Below are 23,294 nucleotides of genomic sequence, written 5' to 3'. Positions count from 1 at the left end.
CATTACTAATAGAGAGAGAGAGAGAGAGAGAGAGAGAGAGAGAGAGAGAGAGAGCATCATTCTCTAGAAAATTCAACCAAAATTCCTTGCTTATGAAAGAATTTGGTTTAAAAGTCACAAGGAGGGGACAAAGAATCCACCTCAGCAGACAAGCAATTATTAAAAGGAGTCAAAGGAAAGTCCAATGCTATTTAAGCAACAAAATGTGAAAAGGCATGCCAAATTCAAGCCAAATTTCTACCGCTAGCAAGCTTTTGTGCAACCAAACACACCTTAGTGAAGGGATGTGATGATAAATATTAAAGAAATAATTGAAAAAAAAACATATTTTTATCGTTAAAAAAGAGAAATTACATTATTTTTATCGTTAAAAAAGAGAATTATTAAAAACATAATTCTTTCAAAACTATGAAATAGGTAAATGTACCAAAATCATCCATTAGTAATTCATAATTGGGAAAAATCATTATTTTTATTCGTTGAAATAGAGAAATAATTAAAAGCATAATTCTATCAAAACTATGAAATAGGTAAATGTACCAAAAACATCCATTAGTATTTCATAATTGAAAACATAATCATTAGTATTTTCTAGAAATGCAAAAAAAAAAAAACAAGAAATAGGGAAAATGTACCAAAAACATCTATTATTAGGCCCTTTATTTTGGCTTTTGAAAAACGATTGTGAGTTCAAAACTGATTATCTGGCTCAAAGTATGGTATAATTTGAGTCCCATAATCAGTTTTTTCTACAGCCAAAACATACATGGCACGTTGTAGGATCTTTACTGCCTATATGCAGTAATGTTGCCAGTAACAAATCAACACAGATTTAAGACATGAAATTCTTTCCCTGAATTAGTACATTGTCTACATATAGAAAATCTCTGAGAATCTAGGGTTTCAACCCCCCTCTTATAAAATCCGATGCCCTAGCTAGGGTTTTGTTGGCCACAAGGAGATGGGCCGTTCACGGGTTCATAATTCTACAGACGACGATCCACATCAGAGGTCAATATCTAGGGTTTTTGATCTTTTAGTAATTCTAAGTTGGTTTTGAGGGCTTTGATTTTGAAGTTTATTGTTTTTTTTCTTTGCAATGTAAAATTTTGTAGTTGGGTAGTTCAGTTAGTTAACTGCATGTTGTTATTGATTGAATCTTTAGTACTGATAAGAACCCATGTTGGAGAAGCTTCTATATTGTTATTTGAATGTTTTGGGAATTGGGTTTTAATTTTTTTGTTGTTTGATTGAGATTGTTTGACCTTTTTGTATGGAATTAGTGATTTTACTGGTTTTCCATGGCATTTTTTATCTGTCCATTGAGATTTTATGTCTGCCTTGTTGTTTGGGAATGCATGTAATTTACTACTTTTCCATGCTATAATGTAGAATTTTCAGTTTGTTAGTTGGCTCTCTAAATGTGGATTTTGCGTTGTGCGGATGCATGCTTTACTAATGTTGAATTGGCTTTAGTTTTTGGTGAGTGGTGAGACAGGACAATCGAACGAAGGACTAATACTTCACTCTAATACCAAACTAATGTAGGACGAATCTATGGTAGGAATTATGTCTCATACTTTTTAATCACGGATTGAGAAGTTTAGGAAAGGTTCTTGAATGAGTTTGAGTTTCAAACAAATCAGAAAATCAGGATGATTTACGAATGCGGGGAAATATTTTTGGGAATATGGGTGAAAAGGATGGGTGAAAATTAGGATATTGGATCCTAAAATATGTGATTAGATTGGAAAAATATTTCTACTAGGTTTAGGGTAGGTTTAGAAAGGTGCAGACGTATTTAGAGGATGTGCAGATGTATGTCGAGATGCAAACATATGCTAAGAAGACACAGATAAGGATTTTTGGCGAGACTAGGGGGGGCGCATGGATCAAAAAATGATATGTAGAGATCAAAAACTTAAAATAAAGAGGATTACCCCAGGAAATTAAAATGAAAGATCAGATTTGGATTCACTCTAGATCTTGCCTAGGCATCACACCTAGGATTCAAGGCTTTGTGCCTCTGAAGAAGGTTGTGATAAAATCCCACTACCAATCCCAAGGCATCGCACCAAGAGAACCTTGGGCATCACATTAAGGGGTCAAGGCCTCGCACCTTGGAAAAGTAGATTTCGCATCCATGATTTGCAACACAGAGCGTAGCGGCGGAAGCAATTTCTGATCTTTGAATCGGATTGAGATATGTAATTATTTTTTTTTATTGAATTTTGTGGAAGATAGGGATCTTGATCCTCCTTCGGGCGTGGGGACATGAGAGATCGGATCAAGCATGGGGTCGTTGGAAATGGATCCTTGAATACAACAAGGAAGATGGGAGAAATGGAAAAAAAAAAACTAGAATCCCTAGCCTACAATTCCCATTTCATAAGAAAAAGATGGAGATACAAGAGGAGCTATCTCAAAAGAGGGTTGCTCTAATTTTCAATTCATCAAAAACTGAATGAGAGAGAGGATAGAAGGGGCTTTATAACACAGCCTTAATACAACATTACATCCCTAAACTACCCCTAATGTTGTAAAATGACATAAGAAATAAAGCCACTAAAATGACAACGCCAAGCACTATATCAGCAAGGGGCCAAATGAAGGAAACTCTAGTCTAAAGGAGCCATATAAACCGTTGTCAAATGCCGAGGGGATGCTCCTGCATCAAACTCCCCTTCTTGAAAGAACTCGAGTTCCCATCGGCCGCAGGAATGAGACTCCACCGGGATCAAACACTGAGATAACCCTGTTTTGTTTTTTTGCTATTGTTCCCTTGGTAGATACCCATCATCATCTAGATGTGACTTGGATCAACCTCTCCATAAAGAGTGTGATCCATGAAAGATCTCAGGTGCAAACCCATGCCATGGTGGAAGGAGAACGTGGTAAAAGGTCTATATGGTGCAAGGCCATGGGATACACTTCATAATGCATCCTGACGTGTATTGGCATCTATGGGTATTCTCATCCCAGAATGATGGTTAACAACTTCCTCATATTGTTCCATAGGTGTCTTTCCATAGAATAAAGAAATAAAGCCGCTAAAATGACAACGCCAAGCACTATATCAGCAAGGGGCCAAATGAAGGAAGCTCTAGTCTAAAGGAGCCATATAAACTGATGTCAAATGCCGAGGGGATTCTCATGAATCAATAGCATCTATCACAAAAGAAAAGGGCCCTAAGGCTAACAATATATAAGAAAACAAAGAGAATTAGAAAATTATAAAACCCAAAACAAGAAGCTAACGCTTTTGTCTAAAATGCCCACTTCAAATTTTCGTAATACATGTGCTCGTAATTCAAAAAAACCAAGTGATATTGGTGGAAAGGGCTATAGTACCCCTCCTATAACTTAAGAGGACTTAAAATCAGAGAAGCAGGATTCGTACCTGGAGTTGGGGATTCGCGAATCCCCGAATCGCGAATCCGAACCGTGATTCGATTCGAATCCCCGATTCTGGGGAACCCCGATTCCCGATTCTGGGGAACCCCGATTCCCAATTTATGAAAACCCCGATTCCCACTTTATAGGAACCCCGATTCCCAGGCGATTCCCTGCGAATCCCCATCGAATCCCAACTCCCCAGCGACTCTCAGCGATTCCCGGCAATTCCCCGACGATTCCCCAACGAATCCCCGTCGACTCTCTGCCAAACCCACGATTCCCGCTTCCAACCATCCCAGGAGCCTTCGATTCCCGCTTTCGAATCCAGAATCGAATCCCGCTTTCGATTCCCGCCTTGGCAACCTTGCTTAAAATACACATGAATGACACATAAAAATTAGAATATGGGCTATATGATGGTCCCCATCAAGTAGTTTAGTTAGTTTTCTAGGAGTCAGATTTTTTTGCCTTTGTATCAATGGAGTTTTGAATTTCGTTAGGAACATGTGTAGAAAAATCTTTCGTTTGTCAGTGCAATGCAGTTAATGCCATTCGCCAAGTTTCCTCACAATCGCCTAGCCGGTTTTGGGTCTTTGCGTGGAGCTTTGTCCATATTGTTAGAGAAGATATTACTAAGGGCGTCTATGTAATTCGGTACATCACTGCAATGTGCTTTACTCATGATCTGAATATAAGTTCCCCTAAACGATGTGTGTGGTCTCTCTCCCGCCACTCTTCTCTCTTCTCAATTTTTGTTCCCTTGCATCATATATTACCTTTGAATGTTTACATAGTATCAAGGCAACGTTTATCTTGATTTGAACATACTCTTGTACACTAAAGGTAAGCAACATTTTCCTTAAGTTTTTATATAAGAAATCTTGTCTCAATTCCTTCTTCCATTCGAAAATTCCAACTCCTCCCCTCCCTCTTTGAGATCTCATCTTTTCTCTCTTTCGCTTCTTAACCTTTTGTAAATCCAAAAAACCCTAAATCCTTCTCTCATCTTCGTTATTTTAGTAAGAAATAAGTTGGTTAGGGCTAAAAGGCTATACAAGATGAGTTTAAAAGGACAAGTGGGCTATGAAAAAGGGGCTAAGGTAGGCCTAGGCTGATGTGGACATCCCCAACATCTAGGCTAAATAAATTACTAATAAGAAAATAAAAATCTGCCTAAAAGATAAATAACATATGTCCAATACTCCCATGAAAAAACAAAGTGTCACAGCTAAGATGATGGCCGGATTACATCACCTTCTTCCGATATATTGTGTCGGCTGATAGTATTAAAATCAACCCAAATAAAGTTGACCATAAAGTGTCACAGCTAAGATGATGGCCGGATTACATCACCTTCTTCCGATATATTGTGTCGGCTGATAGTATTAAAATCAACCCAATTAAAGTTGAGGCGATAAGAAGCTGGCTTGTAACTGAATTGTCAATGATTTGCTGCGATTTCATGCGCTTGCATCATTTTATCACTAATTTATTCGCAATTTCAGTGCCCGAATCTATCGAATGCGTCTCATGTTGCGGTGTTATTTTTTAGAAAGGTTGTACATCTGTATGGAGTTCCCGGGTCATTTACTTTCAATAGGGACACTAGGTTCTTGGGTCATTTCTACATAATTTTATGGAGCAAAATAGGGACTACACTTCGATTCCGTAGTGCCTATCAACCACATCTGGATGGATAGGCAGAAGTCGCCAATTGCAACCTGGAAAATTTATATGATGCATAGCTAGTGAAGGACCTCATAAATGAGACTTTACTATAACCCTAGTCAAAGTTTTCTTACAACACTTTCCTTAACCATTCCATTGGAAAATCCCATTATGAGACTACTTATAGGCTTATAGCCACCCCATTCCTCATCTTCTAGATCGTACCCCTTTATCCTATCCCCAGAAACATAGTGCCTAGGCTGAAGACTCTATTTAGCACATCAAGGAGGTACAACAAGAGGTTTCAGAGTGACTGAGAGTGAGTAACGAGTAGTACAAGGTCGCTGTTGATCAGCGCATGAGAGACCATACTTTGTGTGGGGATCTAGTGATGGCGTATTTTCAACGAGAGCGATTTTCGGTCGGAGCGTACGACACATTAAAGAGGAAGAAGTTTGGACTATATATAATCCTCAAGCGGTTGCGTCCAGATGTATACTTATTGGACCTCCTTGAGGATGTGATCACTTTTCCTGTTTCCCGTCTTCAAAATTGTCGATATGTAGTTATTTCATGGAGACTCGCTTAGTGCAAGGTCATGACTGATCAGTACATGAGAGACCATTCTTTTAGTGTGGGAATCTAGTGGTGGTATATTTTCGACGAGAGCGATTTTCGGTCGGACCTTACGGCACATTAAAGAGGAAGAAGTTTGGACCATATATGATCCTCAAGCGGTTGCGTATGTATACTTATTGGACCTCCTTGAGGATGTGATCACTTTTCACGTTTCCCATCTTCAAAATTGTGATATGTAGTTATTTCACGGAGACTCGCTTAGTACAAGGTCATGACTGATCAGTACATGAGAGACCATTCTTTTAGTGTGGGAATCTAGTGATGGTGTATTTTTTACGAGAGCGATTTTCGGTCGGAGCGTACGGCACATTAAAGAGGAAGAAGTTTGGACCATATATGATCCTCAAGCTGTTGGGTCCAGATGTATACTTATCGAGGAGGACCAGATTGTCGATATGTACTTCTTTCATGGAGACTCGCCAGAGCCTGACAACACCATCAGGAGACCTGAGATAAGCCTCTTAAATGAATTTGTGTAGGATTTCCTCATTTATATTAATGATAATAATCATTTTCAATGTGATTATCTTTAAATCTTTGTCTTTCGCATTTTTTGCAAAGTTCCCCTTTCTGTGCAATGAATCCTTTTGAATGGGTTCCAGGAGTATCTGTATAGACTATACTCTTATCGTCATGGTATTCCATGCTTAGTCACGAGGTTTGCAACATATAGATGATATATCCAGATATATAACGATTTATTCTGATGAGATAAAAATCATTCTATAGGCTTATTTATCATATCACCTATATACCACAATATATTATTGGCTATGTTGTCTTATATTTTTCTTTTTGTACCTTTTTCACGGATTCATGCAATAGTGCTAGTTTTTATTTAAAAAAATTTCATTAAAATTTGGTATATTATTACGTTTATTACTTTTTAAATCTTGTCTGACAAAGTCTGATATATGCTCAATAAATTAATTTCCTGCATTGTAACATGTTGCTGATACATTCTCAATAATTTTTTTTGTGGCTATGAACCCATGTGTCTATTTAGTTGATACATGTTTCTATATGCTTCCTTTTGGCTTCATTGTCATATTGAGTTGGTTGGGGGATAATGTTAAATGGAATTTACGTGTTCATTGCACTTTTTTTTTGGTAGGCAATCTGGGATTGAACCTCGACCTCTTGGTTGATGAACAGATCCTTTTACCAATGAGCTAGAGGCTCAACCCTGTGTTGATTGCTCTTATTTGCATGTACTTAATCTTCTCGCATTCCTTATGGGATTCACATTATTGTCTGTTTTGTAGATCAAAGAGAAGGAAGCCTGCTTCCACTGGAGATAATTCTGAAGCAGTAGCTGCAGGTACGTTACCATTGACATGTGCATGACCTGAAAATGGTGTTCTAATGCAAATTAGTTGTAGTAGGAACTTTTCGTGGACGAAAACATTATAGGATAACCGTAGGAAATATAAGTGGCCTGGCAAGCCAAGCATCTCCATGTTCATGTACTTATCTCTCTAGATTGTATAATTAGGATTATTATATACATTAAACCATGATCATATATGTTTGCACATTAGACGCTTTTTGAGGAAATTTGATTTATGTGCTAAAAAATATCCAATAGAAAAGTTGAAATCATCAACAAATATGGCAATTGACACTGACTAATCTCCAATAGCAAAAGCAAACTAGCGAATCCCATACATCATAGTTTACAATTTCAGGAGGAAACTTTGCAATTCTATTTGAATTGGTCAATAGGTGTGCCCCAAGACTCAGCTAACTGATTCTAATTGCTAATGGCCCAGTTGGCGTCATTTTTTAAAGCACCACTTCTTGCATTTGTTGACGTAGAAATCATCTTCCATGGTTGTAAATGTTATTCTTTTTTGGACAATTCTCTTTGACCTATGAAATGACAACATATTAGTAAATTCTCAATACTTATCAAGGACGGAGCAACTATTTTTGTGATTTTTGTAGTTCGTAAAGCATGTTCAATGTCAGCTACCATTAGGAGATTTTCTTGTTTAACAATCTATTTTACCCATATAAATGAGCAAAGTTGCTTTCTTTTGTCAAATCTTCTCCTTTTGGTAACTATGTCTCTTTGTTGAGGCAGGTCAAGGAACAAATGAAGGGAAAAAGGCTTTATACCACTGCAATTATTGCAATAAGGATATTTCTGGAAAGATTCGTATTAAGTGCACAAAATGTCCTGATTTTGACCTGTGCGTGGAGTGCTTTTCCGTCGGGGCTGAAGTTACACCTCACAAAAGCAATCACCCTTACAGGGTTATGGTTTGTAACATCACTTGACATCAACCTTGTATCCAGCAATTGTTAGATAACATGGTGCTCTGTGCTCGTTCTTGTTACAATCCTAAAGCATCGGGTCTTTTTATGGGTTGCTGCTTTACAGTGCTTATAGAACATGCTGTCTCTATAAAATGGAGGATTTGGTTTCACCAATAAATTTCCCTCTGCTAACTTTGCTGAAATAACAATAAAATTATGATTTAATATCCTAAATAAGAGAAGTCAGATGGGTGCAGTTAGTCTTGTTTTGAAGACCCTGATTCAACATATTGTTTTTTGTTGTTTGATTTCTCATTTTCTGTGATTATTGCCTTTTTTTAATGGTATGGAAATTGCCCATTCATTACATAGAGGAGCAAAACCAGCCGTTGTTTTTTAAGCGAGTGTGGATGTGTGGTTCATTATTATGGTGTCAACCCTTATGAGTTGGTGGAGATAAATTTTATGTTGAAGGCAGTTTTTGATGTGTCTAACTGCATTTTGCATCAAGTTGAAACACGTTTTCCATGAAACAACCAATCATTTAGAGACTGATTGCCATTTTCTCTGAAAAATTGTGACATCTACACCACACATACTCCTTACATGCAATCAAAATCTGTTTGGGAACATGAATAAAAGCTACGTAAAGGACTGGCTTTAGACCTCAACATGCAAGTACAGAGCGAGTGTTGCAGCATCAGACCTAGTTTGTGTCTACGTGTTCCTCAATTGGCCGAGCGAGAGTTGACCAGTTATCTGTTTAAAACAATTTCCTATTTCAATAAATTCATTGAAATGCTTATCCAATTTATCTTCATAGGACCTTCTTTAGTTTATACTCAGCCTTATTCTGGCTTTGATGTCACCCAACACATTTATGAACATAAATGAATAGTATTTTGTCATTTGTAAATTGTAACCTGATAGATTAACATAAATATATGTATGATAACTTGGACGCTGTGGAGGAAATGAGTTTGTGACTCAAAATATATATAGAAATTTCCTTAAGGCCACGTTTGGATACCAACAAAATTTTGATTTGGATTTAGTTGATATTTTGAACTGGATCAGATCCTTAGATTTCCAAATTAGCTACAACAGTGCAAAAATTTCGGATTTTCAAATCTTTTCTGCAAGACATTATTTGGAAATCAATATTTGTGGCAATTTCCTTCACCATCGCTGCTCTTCGACGTTGCTCCGGCAGCAACGAGACATCCCTCCCTCCCTCCCTCCCTCCCTCCCTCTCTCTCTCTCTCTCTCTCTCTCTCTCTCTCTCTCTCTCTCTCTCTAAACATGATCATGGAGATGATTGATGTGTTTTGTATCCAAAACTCAAATCCAAATCAAAATACAAATGCATGAGGTATCCAAATGGGCCCTAAGTCTACATGGAAATTACAAACTTTTAAAGTATCAATGAAGGCAATCACATGAGTAATGTGAAGCATGCGGGCAGCAACACCTCCATTTCAATGAAACAAACAATTCAATTTGCAAAATGGTATAGATGAGAGTGAGAAACACTCATAAGAGAGGGAGAAATTCGGTGCATAACTCACCTAAGAACAAACTTGAGAGAGTAATGTGCTAGAAAGAGGAAGATTTCTGCCTCAAATAAACCCCAATATTCTATGCTAGTTGAGGTTTCCTGTTCAATTTGATTCATTTTCCCTGAAAATCTGTTCTTCATTATCTTTTCTGGTAATGGTGGAATCGGAAGTTGAAAATAAAGACTAAAGCTTTTATTTATTTTTTTTACATTTCATTGTCTTAATCTTAATATTTTCTTTTGCAGGATAATCTTTCATTCCCCCTAATCTGTCCAGATTGGAATGCAGATGAAGAGATACTGCTTTTAGAGGTATGCCTGAATTTTTATTCCTTATTTTGTTATGATGTATGAAATGCAAGAGGTCAGGTTCTCTTTTCTTTTGCATATTTTTATATTTTGATTTTTAGAGAATTAAGGTGAATCTCTAAACTTATATGTCAAGAAATTTTAATATCTTTCTTTTTCAGGGAATTGAAATGTATGGATTGGGGAATTGGACGGAAGTTGCAGAGCATGTTGGTACCAAGAACAAGGCACAATGTATTGACCATTATACAACACAATACATGAACTCCCCTTGCTATCCTCTTCCGGTACTTATTTTATTTTTCCATCTTGAAATTTTGTTGTGTGAATTGTCACCTTTTTTAAAAATAAGATGCGTAACAATAACATATCTCTACTTTTATGCATGTATATATATTTGCAGGACATGTCTCATGTTGTTGGGAAGAATAGAAAGGAACTTCTTGCTATGGCAAAAGTGCATGGTGAGGGCAAGAAAGGTCTGTGACGTTGATGTTGATAAAGAAAATGTTCATTCATTCTAGTTTTGACCTTTACTCTGTTCAATGCACATATTTGGGCAAATACATAGCTTAACAGAGGGGCCAAACGTTACATCATTCTAGGCTACAACTAATTTGTTCCACAAATTATATCATCAAGATGTAGTATAACTTTGCACCCAGATTTTGAATTAGGATTGGAGCCAAAGCACGAGCTATTCAGGGGTAAAAGAAAAAAAAAACTATTGTTTGCGACACAGGATTGGAGCCAGTTTTAAGGCATATGTTCAATGTAGGACAGTGTGACGCAAATGGGGCCCATTCTTTAATAATCAAGAAAATTTTACTTAATTGAATTAGAATAAAGGAGCACCCATGTTCACATTACTGTTAATGTCACTATGCACGACTCTATTTATGGCACTTTCAGGGCGATGATTTTTCGCCCCCTTGTTAACGTTATTTGACATCAAAAAGCGTTAAAGTCTGCCCAGTGCCAACAATTCACGTTGGGGGTGGGGGGCTAAAAAATCATCTCCCCACTTTCATTGTTGATAGCATTTTTTACGTCAGTGTTCCTGGATGACATCCTATATGTATTTCACTCTTGCTTATGTTAGAGCTTTTTGGCTGCCTATAGTCCTTGCCCTTTTGTTGTAAATTACAGTTGTGGTTCACATGTGCGCGTTAATTATAATTGTTGTTAACATGTACACACCCTCTTCTATGCATGAATGAAAAAGTACACTTAGGGTTCATTTTCTTCAGGCGCCCTGAAAATGAGGAATTTGCAGCACATGCTCTCTCTATAGAGACCTGTATTATTACCATGATGCTCTTCCACTAAATGTTATTACTTATTAGAAATAGGATTATGACTTTTAGCATACTGTTTTTTATTGCAGGATTTCCTGTAGCTGGGGATATCACACCAAAGGAAGAGTCTCCATTCTCTCCTTCAAGGGTCAAGTATGAAAACCATTATCGCGGTTTCATTTGTACACACATGCTTCACATTCATGTTTTTTTTAATATTATGCTTTATATTCATGTTAACATTCCAAAAAAAAGAAGCTTCACATTCATGTCTGTTGGATTTTTCGTTCTAACTGTCTTGTATATGCTTGATAAGGCTTGAAGATTTAAGTAAAGATGGTCCAGTAGGGCGATCACCCTCTAGCTTAACGGCAGGTATGGTGAGGGTTGTTCTTAATATTGAGGCAGTTTATTTGATTAGCTGGCATATCTTTTCAAATTATGTTATGGTATACTAATAAATATAATGTATGCAATCGTGTGAATGTCTTGCATCAGATGGAGATTCTGGGGAGTCCAAGGTAAGTGGGATTGGTGGTAACAGTATGAATACTGCATCAACAGGCGCAGGTAAAAAGGCTTCAAACATGGCACAGTTTAAGGGTGGTTCTGATGGAATCAAAGTGGAAGGCTTGACAACACCTGAAGGTATAGAGAAGACAAACTAGAACCTTTGCCCTAACTGCTTATCCATTCCTTTATACATTTGTATACAAATGCTTCAAGATATGACAAGTTAGTTATTACTAGGGATGCAACTTGGGTTGGGTCAGGTCGGGTTGAGCCCAACCTTAACCTATCCTGAGATAGCATTTCCTCAACCCTAACCTTACCCAACACGAGCCTCAGGTTGAGGATGGTCAACCCTAACCCAACCCGCCTCCAATCAGGTCGGGTTGAGTCGGGTTGGGTTGGGGTTCATCTAGGGCCAAACAGAAAAATACAAGAAAAAAAACATAATCCTAAGAAAATCGTGATAAAATTAGAGGATGGAGGTCGGGTTCTGGTCGGGTTGCCAAGGCCTCAACCCTAATCCATCCCGAAATTAAATCGGGTCGGCTTTTCCCAACCCTAACCCAACCCAACCCAGCCCAAGAAAATGCCAATCCGAGCCAAAACTGGGTTGAACCTGTCGGATTCGGGTTGAGCCCGACCCAAGTTGCTCCTCTAGTTGTTACAGAAAAGGTTGTGCTTTTTATTTTTCCAAAATTGGTGAATTCGGAACTTTAGAAAAGTTGGCCTTTGCCCTGGTGTTATGACCTCAAGTGTATAATTCAGGGTTTCAATTTTCATGTTCTATATCAAAAGAGGAGTTTTGAACTTCATAGTTCATCATCTTGGTTTAATGCATGTTCCCTGTTGGTTGAAAGTCATTAACAAATTCTACAGTATAAGTTTTGTATTAGAACCGATTCAAAGGAATTCCGCTGATATGCTATCGGTCAACAGATATGCGAATACAAACACAACATATCTAAAATCATATTTATATTATACATTATGCTTAGTTGTTTAGGTTACTTAAGTCAAAATTGTGATTGATGCTTTGTGAACTGCACTGGACTTTTGTCTGTATAAATGATCATGGAATCCTCTATATCCAGTCATTGAAGAGGTATAATGATGTGTAACAAATGCTTCTAGATCATCCTTTCTACAAAAGCATTCATATAACTCAATTCTCTCATATTTCTGTAAGTGGGCTTCTTGTTTATGTAGCCTAGTTTCAGCTAGTCAGTTCATTTCTCAACATTTTTTTCACATGTCATTAGTGTTGAAATCCCTTCTTTAGTTTCTATTTTATTAGTTTCGCCTGATGCATTGTTTATATAACTCACAAGATCAGAAATAAAAAACTCTTTTTTCTTTTTCTTCTTTTTTGTTAACCTGCTCTGATTTCCAGTACGTCCTATTTCTAATCTTCTCTTTTTCCAGCACTTCTAAATTTTCCTTATTCAATTGATTGGCCATTTTTTCATGGGTGATGTTTCGCTCTTTTTTCTCATGGATTCTCAAAGATAAGTGCATTTTCTTTTTCCCTGTAATGGCACACACATGTGCATTCCAAACACTCATTTCAATTTCCAGCATGTAAATCAAATGTGTGATTCGATTTTGGCTAGCGACTGATTCCCTTTTGTTGACATCAGCAGTACGGCTGGATGACATCAAAAGTGATGCAAAAAGATGAGCAGAATGAAAAATATTATTCAAAAAAAAAAATGATCAGAATGGAAAAATGACTCATGCACTGAGATTTGCTTCTGGACACATTCAAATCTATCTTTTCAACCACCTCTTCACATATTTTCTCTATGACTTTAATACCATGTAAATCAGTAGATTATGTAAATCATTAGATTCAGTACATAGAAATTACTAAGCGCACACAAACAGAAAACTTTCTGTACATATTTTACTGACACTGACAGATATAGTCAAACCAAGTATCTGTATATGAGTAGATGCCACACAAAGATGCCTATGTGGATAGGGTTGTGTGACATGCTTCCTTATCTCTATGCATATCATGTTTCTAACTTCCTATTTATATATTTGTACAAATTTAGGGCGGAAAGGCTAAAATGCTTCCCTGTTTAGAAATAATATACATTAACTCTCAACTCAGGGGCGCAATGAAGGACTTCTACCGGATTCAGATACAAGAAGCGTTCAAGTGGAGACAACGGTTGAGATCCAAGCGGCTTAAGGAGCTGGATAAGAACACTGCTTATTTCCACGACATCGCTAGTACACAAAGGAGACCCATGCATATACGGCGCTTGATTATTAATAATACCAGATGTGAGACCTGCTATCTTAGATTTGATTGTGTGATTATATAAGGTGCTGTATTCTTCTGAGGGGATTCCACTTGCCAAGCACAAAGCCATTGGTTGGAAAAGCCTTTTTTGTGGAGGAAGTCAGTAATCCATGAAAGGTACCAGATTCCAAGTATGTGTGGGTTCTGTATAGTGTTCTTTTGGGAGTTCTGGGAGGGGGTTGAGGAGGATGTGATGCTGATGTTCACAGAGTTCCTGGACTGACTGAGCCTTGATATAGGCATTGGGGCGACTTTTATCTACGCCATCCCGAAGACGGATGGTGCAGATCATTTATCTGATTTTCGTCCAATCAGCGTAGTCGGAAGTGTATAAGATTTTGGATAGAGTATTGACGATCAATTTAGAATGCTTCTTGATACGGTCATCTCTAATCCTCGTAGATAAGAGACTGTTCGATGAATGGAAAACATGGGGCTTCGATGCAGAGTTGATATGGAGAAAGCCTACATCAAGGTGGAGTGAGTGTGTCTCAATAACTCGTTGAGTCAGATGGGATTTGGGGCCCATTGGAGGAGATTGATGCAACAATGTGTGTTTTTTGCTTGGTTGTCGGTGCTTTTGAATGGTTCTCCCAAAGGCGTTTTCAAAAGTACTAGCGGTCTGTGACAGGGTGATCCGTTATCCCCCTTCCCCTTCACAATCATGTTACTAAATGCTTGATAAGGAGATGGATGGGGGTCTCATTAAGGTATTCTCCTTCAATCATTCTGTGGCAAAGACGTCTCACCTACAATATGTAGATGATACATATCGGTTTAGTGAAGGTCGTGATGATAAAATGACAAATCTAAAGGTTGCGATGATAAAATGACAAATGTAAAGGTCGTCCTGAGATGTTATGAGGTAGTAACTAGGCAGAGAGTCAAATTTTCTAAATCAGTTATAGGTGTTAGATGGAAAATGGGATGGTTACTTGCGTTCCTTAGGTGTTGAAATGTAGATTGTCAAGTATCCCCAACTCCTACTTGGGAATACCGTTGTCTGTTAGGAGGCCTCCTAAGAGGTCGGGGGACCATGTGATTGAGAGAGTAGAGATGAAAATGTCATCGTGGAAGAACTTGCTGTTGTTGGGAAGCATAATCATGCTTAATTGCTTATCGGTGTTTCCTAACTTGCCCTTCTACTTTATGTCTCTCTTTCGGTGCCTCATTAGCGTGAGTAAGAGACTTTAGTGGTTTCAAAAGAACTTCCTATGGAATGATGAGGAAGGAAGCATAAAATTGTTGAAGGTTGAAGAGGAGAAGAAGACAGGAGAAAAAAGTTGATAGTGGGAGCTCCCCCTCACTAATGTATTTATAGAAATGAGAAACATACATAATGGCTACTATGCCCTTAAGGCTTAATACACCAACTTCTAACACTCCCCTTCAAGCTGGAATGTATATATTATACATTCCAACCATGTTACAATTGTCATTCAATTTTGCATTACTTAAGGGCTTAGTGAAAACATCTGCAAGCTGGTCCAAAGATCGAGTGAAGGAAACATGAATCTCGCCTCTATGTATTCTCCTGCGAATGAAGTAACAGTCAACCTCTATGTGCTTGGTTCTCTCATGAAAGACAGGATTGGTGGCTATATAAATGGCAGCTTTATTATCACAATAAAGCCGAGCCGGAGAGGATGAAGGAAAACCAATCTCTGATAGAAGAGAACGCAACCAAAGAAGCTCTCCACTAGTATGGGACATGGCTCTGTACTCTGATTTGGCACTGGACTTGGAAACTATGTCTTATTTCTTACTCTTCCATGACACTAAATTGCCTCCCACAAAGGTACAATATCCAGTGGTAGATCGCCTGTCTACCGGAGATCCTGCCCAATTTGCATCACAGAAGCCTTCTACGCTAAAATGCCCTTGCTTCTTGAATAGAAGGCCTTTACCTGGCCGCCTTTCAAGTAGTGAAGAATCTGAATCACTGCAGCTAGTGTGAAGTACGAGGAGAGCTCATATGTTGGCTGACAACACCAACAACAAATGATATATCTGAACGAGTGACTGTAAGATATATGAGCTTGCCAACTAGCCTCCTGTATCTGCTAAGGTCTTCTAATAAATCTCATTCTGGAAGAAGTTTCCCATTTGGGTCCATGGGAACAGAAGCAAGTTTCACTCCGAGATGGCCTGTCTCCTCAAGAAGGTCCAGAACATATTTCCTCTGGGAGAGGGAGATGCCTCTAGTAGAATAGGCAACCTCAATACTAAGAAAATACCTAAGACGACCCAGGTCTTTGGTTGAAAATTCCTTCTGCAAGGTCTTCAGCTTTTGGATCCCCACTGAATCACTGCCTGTAAGAATAATGTCATCAACATATACTATCAATAGCACACAACCTGCAGCGGAGTGGTAACTAAAGACGGAGTGATCCACAGCACATTGTTTCATGCCAAAGCACATGATAGCATCACTAAATCTGCCAAACCAAGCTCCAGGGTCTGCTTGAGGCCATATATAGATTTCCTCAACCTACATACTGAGGACAACATCTCCCCCTAAGCAACATACCCAGGGGGTTGCTCCATATACACCTCCTCAGTAAGGTCACCATGTAGAAAGGCATTCTTGACATCTAACTGATGCAGATGCCACCCTTAGTTCACGGCAAGTGAGATAAGAACCCGAACTGGAAGGTATCTTGGCAACAGGAGAGAAGGTCTCGTTATAGTCAACCAAAAGTCTGTGTGTAACCTTTGGCAACCAGCCGCTCCTTAAGGCGCTCCACGATGCCGTCAGGTAAGTGTTTCACAGCATAAACCCAGCAACAACCCACTAGCCGAGCCCTAAGAGGAAGGGGAACCAAATCCCATGTATGATTGGCCTGAAGGGCCAGATCTATAGCGGCACGCCAACCCGGATGATCAAGAGCAGCTGGTAAAGACTGCGGCAAAGAAACAGAAGACAAAGAAGATACAAAACCTCGAAACAGAGGGGTGAGAGTATCATAGGAAATAACAGAGGAAATGGGATGAGCAGTACAAGGAGAACGAGTACGCGAAGCAATGGGAGAATCTATAGTAGCAGTAGGAGGGGGAAGAAGAGGTACCTGAGAGGATGATGACGCGATCTCCGGCTGAGAGAGTAATGGCGTAGGCTGAGGAGGATGGGCTCCAGGCTTCGAACGACGCTGATAGATCTGGCGAGTAACAGGACGAATAGCCGAAGGAGCCTGTAAGGATGATGAAGGATCAGGTACAGGGGTCAGCTCAGGAACCTGCAAAGGAGGAAGAGGACGAGTAGGATCTGGAAGGACAACCCGAGGGAGAGGAATATCCGAATCGAGAACAATGGAACGTTCCGTAGGAGGAGTGAGAAAGTAAGACTCGGACTCAAAGAAGGTAACATCAGCAGAGACAAATGATCGACGTAAGTGAGGGCTGTAACAACGATAGCCTTTCTGAGTCCGAGAGTACCCAAAAAGATGCATCGCTCAGCCCGAGGTCCAGCTTATCTAAACCTGGACCAAGTTTGTGAACAAAACACACACAACCAAAAATCCTAGCAAAATGGCAAAGGGAGAAGAACCATCAAGGACCGAAGATGGAAGCTGATTGGCGAGGTGGCATGCAGTGAGGATAGCATCACCCCAATAAGATTTGGGAACCCGCATCTGAATAAGAACAGTACGGGCTCCATCAAGTAAAGATCGCATCTTTGTTTCTGCTACACCATTCTGTTGGGAGGTGTGAGCACAGGAAGATTGATGGACAATACCACGAGTGGAAAGAAAATCCTGAAAATCATTGAATTTGGAGAAATATGCCTTAGCGTTATCTGTGCGCAAGCATTTTAGTGTACAACTGAACTGATTAGTAACTTCGGCATGAAAGATGCAAAAGGTAGAGAAAACCTCAGATCTATCTCGAAGCAAATAAACCCAAGTCATGCGAGAAAAATCATCAATAAAGACAACAAAATATCTATAGCCAAAAATAGAGGTAGTCCTCGAGGGACCCCATACATCAGAGTGCACTATATCAAAAGGGTGTGAGGCCCTACTAACAAGCCTAGATGGAAATGACACTCGGTGATGTTTTCCAAGTTCATAGGCCTCGCATGTAAAAGACTGAACAGGAGATGACATAATAGGAGCGCGTCGTAGACGGTCAAGACAAGGATGACCAAGACGGCAATGCCATTGATAGGGGTCTACAGAACTGTGCAAGAGTGCGGGAGTAGGGCCATAGTCCAGATGATAGAGTCCATTCACTACTCTACGCGAGCCAATCGTCTTCCCAGTCAAAAGATCTTGAAATACACAATAAGACGGATAAAATGAGACAGAGCAATTGAGATATTTAGTAATCTGACTAACGAAAAGTAACCTAAAAGGGGATTTAGGAACACATAGCACTGAGGATAGGGTAATACCAGGAGAAGGAGAGGTAGTATCAATACCAGAGATGGGAGTAGTACTCCCATCAGCAAGGGTAATAAACTGAGATGAGAGAGGACGAACAAAGCAAAGGGATAATGAGATACCTGTAGTATGATTTGAGGCTCCAGAATCAATGATCCAGGAGCTTGAACGAGTGAGAAGAGAAGCAGGAGAGCTACCTGGCTAAGCAAAGCCTGCACTCGGAAGGTGACTGGTCAGCCAAAGGAGCTGGAACTCATCGTAGTCGGCCCTGGAAAGAAAGAAACCATCAGGAGGCGCGGCATGACCCTGCTCTAAAGATGAAGAAGGCACTGACTCGGATGGGTCGGTGGCAGAGAGATGTGCTGAGCGGCCAAAATACGGAGCAGTCGACGGACGACGCTCAGGATGTAGAACATAGCATGTCTGGAGAGTGTGTCCCTCCCGACGGCAGTGAGAACAGTAAGGATGGGGACGACCACTAGGACCCTGTCCACTAGTGAAATCTCGGCCAAAGCTATGGCCACCACGGCCAAAGTCACGTCCACGACTGCGTCCAAAGGTGCCACCCCCTCAGAAACCATGGTCACCGGCGCTATAAGCTGCCGTCGCAGAGCGATCAAAAGAAGGAGGCAGAGAAGTACCAACGATACACTGTTGAGCTCGTAAATAGACCTCCTGGAGGGAGGGCATAGTCCCAGAGCCAAAGATCTGCTGCCGGAGAGAGGGGAACTTGGGACCCAACGTCTCAAGAAAGTGAACGACACGGAGCTGATCCTGCTGCTGGGTAGGAACAACTAAGTCTGTCGTGAGAGGTATGAGAACATCCAACTGCTGACAGTGAGAGAAATACTGGCCATAGTACCCAGAAAGAGAGGTGTCACCACGCCTGAGATGCATCCACTGGGAATAGGTGGAACAAATACGAGCAAGATCGCCAACCTCAGAGAAGACAACTACAGTCTCATCCCAAATATGTTTGGCGGTCGGAAGATGCATCATGGTGCTAGAAATCTGAGAGGTCATGCTCTGCCATAAGAGAGTGCGAACAAGAGCATCATCCTCCTCCCACTTCTCATAGGAGGAATCAGTGGAAGGAGGAGGAGCCTGACAGATGGCATAGATCCTGCGTTGAGCAATGAGGTAGGTTCGACAGTGACCTTCCAATTGACATAATTGGACCCATCTAAAGGAACAGTGGTCATCGGAGGGAATGAACCCCCCGAGGAAGAGCGACTAGAAGAAGAAGAAGAAGCCATAGGTGGTGGAGGAGTAGGACTAGTAGATGCCTGTCCCAGAGAGGGATCCTCAATGACAGGAGAATCCATAAAGAGAGAGGAATAGAGGACTACTCAACGGGTCCAAGATGGAGAATGAGGCTCTGAGGTAAGGTAAGAGAAAGACCAAGACATGGAAGATCGCACAAGAATCATCGGAGCCGCGGAGAGATGGAGGGGTAAGGGAAGAGATTTAGACCATAATAATAGGGGAGAAACTTAGAAAGAGTTTCTAGAGGAAGATGCCTAAAGAGAAATGGGAGAGAGAGATGAGGAGATGTGAGAGGAAGAGGAGAGGGGGCTGGAAAAGTTGCAGAGAGGGGGGGGGGGGAGATGGCTGGGTGGAGGAGGAGGATTTACGGGGGGAAGAAGGTGGCTGGGTGGGTTTAAAATGCAGGGTAGGGGCGGGAAAAATTGCAGGGGAGGGGAGCGTGGGTCTGAAGATGGGTGAGGAGTTGGCTGGGTGGAGGTGGTGATGGCGTGGGAGGTGAGAGGGAGAGAGATGGTGGCTGGGTTTAGGGTTTAAGTTGGTTAGGGTTGGATTTTGTGGTGGAAGGGAGAGGAGGAGGAGTGAGGGCCTCAATGGGGTCCCTAGGGTAACCTAGGGCTCTGATACCATGTTGAAGGTTGAAGAGGAGAAGAAGATAGGAGAAAAGAGTTGTGAGTGGGAGCTCCCCCTCACTAATGTATTTATAGAAATGAGAAACATACATAATGACTACTATGCCTTTAAGGCTTAATACACCAACTTCTAACAAAAATATCATTTGGTAAGGTGGGAAGTGGTTTGCAAACCAAATGAAGATGGCAGGCTTGGGGTTTCATTCCTAGAGCTGTGAACTTGTCCCTTTTCATAAAATAGATTTGGAGATTTGGTGAGGAGCATTCTAATCTTAAAAGGTTGATGGTTGTGGAGATGTACGAAGTGGAGTGGGAAGGATGGTACTCAAGCGACTCGTTTTGTCATCTTCATACTACTATCTGGCGAGATATCATGAGGTGTGCAATAGAATTTCAAAAAGGGTGACGGTTTCGTGTTGGGGCATGTGAGTGTACTTGGTCGTGGTATGATATTTGGTGTTATGATATTTGTTGTAGTCATGGTTTGAAATTTCGACCGAAATCCGAAATTTCGGTGGAGACCGACACCGAAATGCATCAAAACCGAAACGGTCATTTATTTGGACCGAAATTTCGGAATTTAGGTCGAAATTTCGGCCGAAATTTAATATTGAATAAAATATTAGTTTCGGGTCAAGTACCAGATTTCGACTGAAATTTCACGGTCCGAAACCGGTACCGAAACCGAAATTTTAAACCTTGGTTGTAGTGACCATCCTCTTATGATTTTCCAACCCGCCCTCAAGGTTGGAAAATCCAACCCAGACCCGGTCCGGGCTCTGGGTGGGTATGGGCTAACATGGCCAAACTTACACCCCTACCTAATACCATAATGTTGCTTAGATATTTTAGGGCCAATTTGGATGCACAATGGAATGTTTTTTGCGGCGTTTCTTCATTGTACACAAAAAATTAATATTTTGCATGAAAAACTATCACATAAGCGAATATTGTGATGAGAAAATACTCTCAAAAGACATGGTCCCCTATTGCAGTATATAATATTTTGAGTGTACTCAGTGACATTAGCACATAAAAAACATTTTATTGCACATCCAGAGAGCCTAATTATGGAAAAGCATATTACACATATAATTATTAGATCATTGGTGCATTCTTATGTATGCCTATGCAGTACCATTTTTTTGTGTCACTTATGTACCAAAAGATAATTAACATTTTTAGAAATCTTATACAAGATACATCTTTTTAATGGAGATACAAGATGCATTCAAATAATTAAAAGAACACACACGAAAAAAATTGAAAGAACACAACACCTGGAAGAAATTATAAATAAGTCGGTGTTGATTTAATGACCTATTGAATATTTCATCATACACCTGAGCTGATTCTGTCATTGCTTTCCTTGGAACTGTTTCATTGGTTCGTACAACTGCAAACACCTCATTTCCAGAACTGTTGAAGTATCTTTGGTGAAATTATGAGGTGATGAAGGCAAAAAATCACTAATAATGTTACTAAGAAACTTTTTCTCACTATCTGATATAATTTGTCGGTCTTTGCCATTGTTAATACATCCAAAAAAGTTAGTTCTTTCCAAAATCATTGTTATTGACATTGTTTAAATACTTAGGGTTGGTACTTGAACCTGATACTAGTTTCTGTTCTTATACTCTTAAGTATGCTTTTGAGGTCATTTTATTGACAAAACGATTTGTTGTAACATCAGATGCTCTTAAAGAAAAATTCATGTAGTTTGAATTATAATTTTTTTGTTAAGTTTCTAGATTATTTGTTGAAGGCTAAGGATTTCCCCTTTTATTGGCTACATTTTGCATTTGTGTTTGGTATTTCGATATATATTCAGTAATTTTACTTGGCAGATTCTCATATGGACCGGAGTGTTGGAGGAAAGAAACCTAAATATTCTGGATATGAAGGGCCTTCTATGACTGAGTTGAGTGGCTATAATCCCAAGAGGCAAGAGTTTGATCCTGAATACGATAATGATGCAGAGCAGTCATTGGCAGAGATGGAGTTCAAGGATAGCGACTCCGAAACTGATCGTCAACTGAAATTGCGAATGTTGCATATTTATTTATCAAGGTTTGTAGTGACACTTTTTATCATGAATATATGTGATTACTACTTAAGGAGATTGGAACTTTGATGAATTTAATTAGGAATGGGGCCTCTCTTAGGCATGTACCATGCAATAGTATTTAACTTGTATTTATTAAGTAGTGTCATGTAATAATATGTCATACAGATCTTTTTCTTTTTTACGTGACAAATTGCGGACTCAACTCAGAAATATATTGTTGGAAATAAATCTCTTGATGACTAGCTTGCTATTCTCAACCCAAATATATTATACTATACTGTGGGATCTCAGTGCTAAAAAGAACCTGGCAAAATCACCTTCTTCATGTGACAAAATCACCTTTTTCGTATTTCGAATTAGTTGACTAAAGAACAGTAGATTTATTCCTCAATGTCTGCTAACAGTATCCCGAGTTTCAGAGAATCCATTTCAGGCAACTCACATCCATGTGTAGATTGGAATTATAGGTTTGTAAGTTTTGAATTGAAAAGGCAAAACCTTAATGAAATATGTTATTTATATGGAATGATGCGCGTGTGCCTTTAGTCTGCATTGTTCTTTTGGTTTGCCTTCAAATGCTTGTGCTCATGCAATAATGTTATTTTTATTTTTATGAGCTTAATTTTCCTTTTTATATCCATTATTTTGACATTATAGAAGTTTCTTGTTAGACTTGACGAAAGGAAACGGAGAAAGGATTTTATATTGGAAAGGAATTTACTTTATCCTAATCCCCTGGAGAAAGAACTCTCAAATGAAGATCGGGAGATATATGAGCGTTATAAGGTTTTCATGCGTTTTCATTCTCAGGAAGAGCATGATGCCTTACTTCAGACCCTGATTGAAGAGCGTAATATTCGGAAAAGAATTAAAGAACTTCAGGTTTGACGCTTTCCTGACTTTCAACTAGCGATACTTATTCTCTGCACATTTTGCATGTCTTATTGTTATCTCAGGCAATTCCTTCTCCAATAAAATATTGTGAGAAAAGGTAC

General features: G+C 39.6%; 1 protein-coding gene across 2 annotated transcripts in view; it reads left to right on the top strand.

Annotated features, from left to right (window-relative positions):
• The first annotated feature begins 750 nt into the window (after nt 1-750).
• Nucleotides 751-23,294, top strand: part of ADA2B (ADA2 2B) — a 28,438-nt gene continuing 5,894 nt past the window's right edge. Inside the window, exons 1-11 of one of the 2 annotated variants that reach the window (XM_077360170.1) lie at nt 751-1,011; nt 6,969-7,024; nt 7,790-7,968; nt 9,770-9,835; nt 9,994-10,119; nt 10,236-10,296; nt 11,220-11,283; nt 11,447-11,505; nt 11,629-11,778; nt 22,079-22,301; nt 22,971-23,181. In XM_077360170.1, coding sequence (XP_077216285.1) covers nt 962-1,011; nt 6,969-7,024; nt 7,790-7,968; nt 9,770-9,835; nt 9,994-10,119; nt 10,236-10,296; nt 11,220-11,283; nt 11,447-11,505; nt 11,629-11,778; nt 22,079-22,301; nt 22,971-23,181 — 1,245 coding nt within the window. In that variant the 5' untranslated portion in view covers nt 751-961. Of the gene's footprint in view, nt 1,012-6,968; nt 7,025-7,789; nt 7,969-9,769; nt 9,836-9,993; nt 10,120-10,235; nt 10,312-11,219; nt 11,284-11,446; nt 11,506-11,628; nt 11,779-22,078; nt 22,302-22,970; nt 23,182-23,294 lie in introns of both variants that reach the window. The other variant, XM_077360169.1, reaches the window with a different exon arrangement.

This window comes from Tasmannia lanceolata, unplaced genomic scaffold, assembly GCF_043159265.1.
Source record: "Tasmannia lanceolata isolate RefF3 unplaced genomic scaffold, GAP_Taslan_0.1 ptg000018l, whole genome shotgun sequence".
NCBI lineage: Eukaryota > Viridiplantae > Streptophyta > Magnoliopsida > Canellales > Winteraceae > Tasmannia > Tasmannia lanceolata.
The sequence above is the reverse complement of the archived record's forward strand: the minus strand, read 5'-3'. Positions and strand labels throughout refer to the sequence as shown.